The sequence below is a fragment of the Polyodon spathula genome, unplaced genomic scaffold, assembly GCF_017654505.1.
Source record: "Polyodon spathula isolate WHYD16114869_AA unplaced genomic scaffold, ASM1765450v1 scaffolds_4080, whole genome shotgun sequence".
Lineage (NCBI taxonomy): Eukaryota > Metazoa > Chordata > Actinopteri > Acipenseriformes > Polyodontidae > Polyodon > Polyodon spathula.
In genome coordinates this window covers 1-5,146 of record NW_024475537.1, presented here as the reverse complement: position 1 = coordinate 5,146, position 5,146 = coordinate 1, and the positions used below count along the sequence as shown (strand labels likewise).

Genomic DNA, 5,146 nt, shown 5'->3' with positions numbered 1-5,146 from the left:
AGTATTACACAACACTGGACCATGCTAGGTGGCATAGAGTTCTGATAATAAGAATTCCTGATGCGATTTATTTTACTATTGATATACAAGAGCTTTCCCCCTTGTGGCGAGTTTGGGAAACAACACCAACATTTTATTTTGTTTGAGCAACACGGTTGCTTGTATCTATAAAATAAAAATAAGGAAATAAATGAATGTCACTAACATACATTCCGGATACTTTCAAAACCACTGACCTGTACGATGACAGTGGCCTCAGGCAGCTGAGTCCCGGGGTGTCTCTGATAGACCTGGACCTGCGGCCGGTCAAGGCGCTCTCTAGTCAGCAAGTCAGCGCTGGAGACCGGACCCTGTGAGGGAGGAAGAAACAGGCATGAGACAGCATTCAACTCCGCAGCTTGATCACTCAAGAACGAAGCCCCAGTAGAATCAAATGCTTTATTATTTCAATGAACACACCCTTCCGAAGTTGCCCAGTATACATAGACATGGCAATAGCTGTGTACCGTGTTATTGCAACAGCTGACACATTTACTGTAGGCAGCATTTGTAATCGCACAGTTGCTACAACTTTGTAAGGATGTGTTCATTCAAAATAATAAAGCATTGGATTCTACTGTAGCTTTTTATCTATTAACAAATAATAAAAAAAAGCAATGGGCCTGTTTTTTAATTGTGTCGAGGACAAAATATGTTTAATCATCTCATTGCTGCTTATGAACGAACAGTGATCTTTGGGTGAATTTTTTGTTAGTTTTTTTTTTCCCCCTGGCTGTGCTTTTCCATACAATTATGTGCAGGTCTATAAGCAAGCTTGATTACATTTGAATCTCTTCTTTTCTATATACAGAGCAACACTCACCAGGACCCGCCCCTCCGAGTGCTTGTTCTCATCGTACCAGCGCTGGGCTCTCTGGATCGCAACCCGGGCCTCCCCTGAACTCACCTGTAGGTGTTGCTGAAACACACAAGCACAGAGCGCTCCATTCATGGGCTGGGCCGCGATCGGAGGCGACAATGTCATTCTGTACACGTGCCGCCCCGCAGGTCACAAATACGCGCTTTCGAATGGGATCCATGCGAGATCTAGCGCTACAAGTACGTGAAAAGAAAGCTCTGTTTGCAGACCTTAATTTAAAATGCTCTCGTAGTTTTTATGGTCATTTCACCTGGAGAGTGAAACTGTCCCCACCCCTCACCTGCTGTCAGGTAACCAATCAGCTGCCTTCCTCAACAACTGAAATGCTTTGTAGCCAGTAGACACGCTGACCTCCCCACCCAAAAAGGTGAAAGGCGATGTGTAAAGAGAATTCCTGGGCAGGAATTCCAAGCAAACTGAGCCACTGTGAAGCACTTTGTGCAATAACCAGATGGGAGTAACAGAACCCAGCGGTCCATTGATTCACGACTTGTCAGGCGCGTTCCCGTTCTACGATTTATTTTTCCCCGCATATAAAAAACGTTTTACACGACACTGGTGGTTCGAGGTGGGGAACCCAGCAAACACACCAAAGGATGGATGGACCAATATCTTGGTTGCATACTGATAAATCCTCTCTTGATCACTTGTTTTATCACCAAACTCCTCAATAATGAAACCCAAGTCATTATTTTATTACTATAACATCTCAAAAAGCTCTGCAAATGTCTGTGATATTCTTTGAGCACTGGATGCAGAAGCAGCTATCTCCCTTGCTTGTGTTAGTGTTATCCCTGTGGTGCATGGGGCTATCACAAGGAGCTGTTTGACGGGGCAAAAGGGAAGAGCCTTAGCCTTTTTCTTTTTGTCTTTTTGATGATGTCGGACAGGGTCGAAATTGGACTGGAAAGGGAAAATTGTAATGTCGGACCTTGTCCGACACAGGACCGCAAAGGGTTAAATGAAACTCTTTGTAATATCATGTTTCTTTCACAATTTGAGACTGTGCAGTGAAGGCTACGCAACCTTTAGCAACACCGCCAAATCACTAAAATGGACCCAATTGTGTATAAATCAAGTAAAACAGGAGAGGAGGAAAGCTACAGGAACTAAATAGGGCAGAGCTCCCATACTGTGAGGTTAACAGTCTCAGCTATCTTCTGTGTGAGGCCGTCGTTGGTGGCTTTGTGTGCGGTGAATCCAAGAGACACGGCCTGATCAACCGCTTCCTTCACCTCTCGGCACAGAGCTCTAGACTGGAGGCAAGCTATCCGAGCGGCCTGCAGCGCCTCCTGGCATTCTGAGAGAGGAGGGAGAGATGGTGTGAGAGAGGGCGAGAGAGAGATATGATTCCGTCAGTTCTAGCTCCTCAGTAACAGTCAGGTCACCTTCTTTTTGGAGGGTGGCACACACTTTTTGGTTGAAGCATACAGCACAAATTTCAAGGGACTGGTATTATCATTAAGTAGTATTATTGTACCTCAGTTTTTCAGACTGGTTGACAAAGTGTTAAGGGGAATGTTGAAATCTGTAGCCCCGTCGTTCTTTCTCTTGTAAGCTTTTTGTTTCATGGAAAGAGGACGGATGAGTGAGCACTATGAGAACTCTAAATGCATCACAGGATCAGTACTGCAGACCCCTTAAAACTGCCTTTCCCCATGAAGTTCAATCTAACTGTTACAGACTCCGTCTAATAGTCTAGTGGCGTTCTGACATTGAAAATCCTGCAATAAAACACCAAGGCTAGGCCATCTTACTCCTTATGAATAAGCCTATTGTCACTGACCTGATCCATCTGATCTGAGACCCTCGTAGTGAAAGGAAGTTATACACCATTTCATCGTGCATAACAGCATGCAATAAGAGTTTTAGCAATAGAGACGCCCTTGAGTGTGTACCTGGAGTGCAGGGTGTTACAGGGCTGGCCCTCGGGAGCTCTCTCCTCTGAGAAGGTGAAGGGGAAGGGGAGGGGGTTGGAGAGGTAGGGCTGCAGCTGTGGCTCCGAGTCCAGTCCGCAAAAGAATTGGGGAACAGGTCAAGAACCCTGGACCTCTCTGCAGCACACTCCAGCAGAACCTTCCGACAGGAGCACAGCACCTAACCGGACAGCACTCGTGTTTCCAAGACAAACTCAACAGACCAAAACTACAATCTGTCCCAGTAACAACCCATTAGAAAACGGAGAAATATTTCATTTTTAAATGTCTTTCAATGGTGCAGATCTGCATACAAACTTTGCACTAGAAACTTGCAGACCGCTTCAGAAGCATAGTCAACCATACTCAAAAGTAAATAAACTAATCTTTAAAATACTAATACAGATATCTCTGCCAACTTGTATTTATTTTTCAGTATAACTCACTGCAACTATGAATATCATACATCTTTTTGAAAAGTGGCTTAGTTAGTTCTCATTTTTGCATTCCCTGCTGTTGGGGATCAAACTGTGCAAAATGATTATAGTAATACATAGAGAAATAGCTTATTATTATAAATGGCAAAAGCTGCAGTTTAAAGAATGGAGCTGTATGTTGTATGCAGGGGATAACAGCTAGAGTTTGGAATCCCTAACTGTGCTTGGCACAGATTGTGTCTGTGGGTACACTGTGTAACGTGTGTTGGGTAGCAGCAGCAGCAGTGGAGAACATCTGATAATACTGAAAGAACCATGCCGATCAGTATGGGGCTTTTAAAAAAAGACAGGAAATCACAAATAACTGAACAGGCAGGCAGGCAGGGAGGCAGGGAAGCAGCCAGGCAGGCAGGCAGGGAGGGAGGGAGCCAGGCAGGCAGGGACTGTTCCGGGAGGCAGGCAGGCAGGGAGGCATGGAGGCAGACAGACAGACAGACAGGCAGGGAGGCAGGCAGGCAGGCAGACCGGCAGGCAGGCAGGATCCCTCGTCCTCCGGTAGGCAGGGAGGCAGGGAGGCAGGGAGCCAGGCAGGCAGGGGGGCAGGAAGCCAGGCAAGGCAGGGAGGCAGGGAGCCAGGCAAGGCAGGCAGGCTACTTACCTCAAGCTGGTGTCTTGTCATTTTGAGTCGTATTTCCAGTTCTGATTTCAGATCAATCAACAGCTTTCTCTCTGCTTCCAGAAGACAGTCGGCACCATCGCGCACCTACAGCCAGGAAAAGAAAAACTTTCTATTTCATACCTGTTTACTTGTACACTGTGATCACCTGTCAGAGCCATTAGACCAGTAGAAAAATATGAGGCCCCTCTCCCAATCCCAATACAGGTCATGCATCATGTATACAGCACAAGGTTTGCATTTCATGGCTTTTGGAGAGTGTAGACATTTTATTTCAACATATATCGACTGCATCAAAATTAGAGCCTAGTGTTAATTATAATGGCAGAACGGGAGTTAAACCAGACTTTAATTTAGTAATGGAGTTGAAAGTAAACACACTGCATTTCAAAGTAAACACTCGGCCTCACCCTCTCCCTGGGCGCCGGTCTGAGCCTCCTGGTGTCCACACTGCTCTTGTTGAGCATCAGGTCTTTGCGCAGGCCCGCCAGGCTCTTCTCCAGGGCCTCTCGACCGCGCAGCAGCCTCTTGGCTTCGTCGTTGGTGTGGACAGCCTGCAGCCTCAGCTCAGTGACCAGCGCGCGGATGGCCCTCGTGTAAGATCGGGCGAGGTGGGAGCTGCGTTCTGCTAGGTGAACCCGCAGGAACGAAGGGGGGGTGTCTCCTGCTTTCACCTGGAAACGCACATGCTAATTAGAAGCTTCATTATTCCAATTAATTCATTTAGTGTACAGCTTGAAGAAAAGCTGCCTAATCCTTTACAGGCTAGCGGTGAGTCGGAGCCACACAGGGGGAGAACATACAAACTCCACAGCCACCCACACACTTCACAATCTGATAGAATTCAATTTACAAACACTTACATGTAAATTATGCTGCGGTGCAGATGCAGACCTGTATTTGCAAGCTCCTGCTTTTTCCACCCCGCTTTCAGCTTCAGATCTGTTGGTCCACTTTCCATGGGGTTGACTGAGATCGCTATTTCGAGGTCCGAGTTGCTGATTCCGAGCCTCGATGTTTCGTGGTTCTTCTCCGAGTTGAATGACCGGGCTGCTGCTAGAGCTGCCATTCCTGGACCGGGACCTACACGGGGCTAAAGTCTTCACTAACCGGTCGGACAGTCTTATGGTGTTTAGGGTGACATCACGCCACGATTCGGGACCAATTGTAACCGTCGCCGGTGGAATATTTTTTAAAA

At 46.7% G+C, this 5,146-nt stretch overlaps 1 protein-coding gene across 1 annotated transcript; it reads right to left on the bottom strand.

Moving 5' to 3' along the window:
* Positions 1-236: 236 nt before the first annotated feature.
* LOC121312601 (coiled-coil domain-containing protein 105-like) lies at positions 237-5,137 on the bottom strand (the record flags this gene model as incomplete). The annotated part of the gene is made up of 7 exons (XM_041244314.1): positions 4,812-5,137; positions 4,359-4,622; positions 3,931-4,035; positions 2,818-3,016; positions 2,053-2,219; positions 863-958; positions 237-350 (listed from the first exon to the last, which is right to left on the bottom strand). Coding segments are annotated over exons 2-7 (738 nt in total), but the record flags the coding sequence as incomplete, so codon positions are not given.
* Between the last annotated feature and the right edge of the window lie 9 nt (positions 5,138-5,146).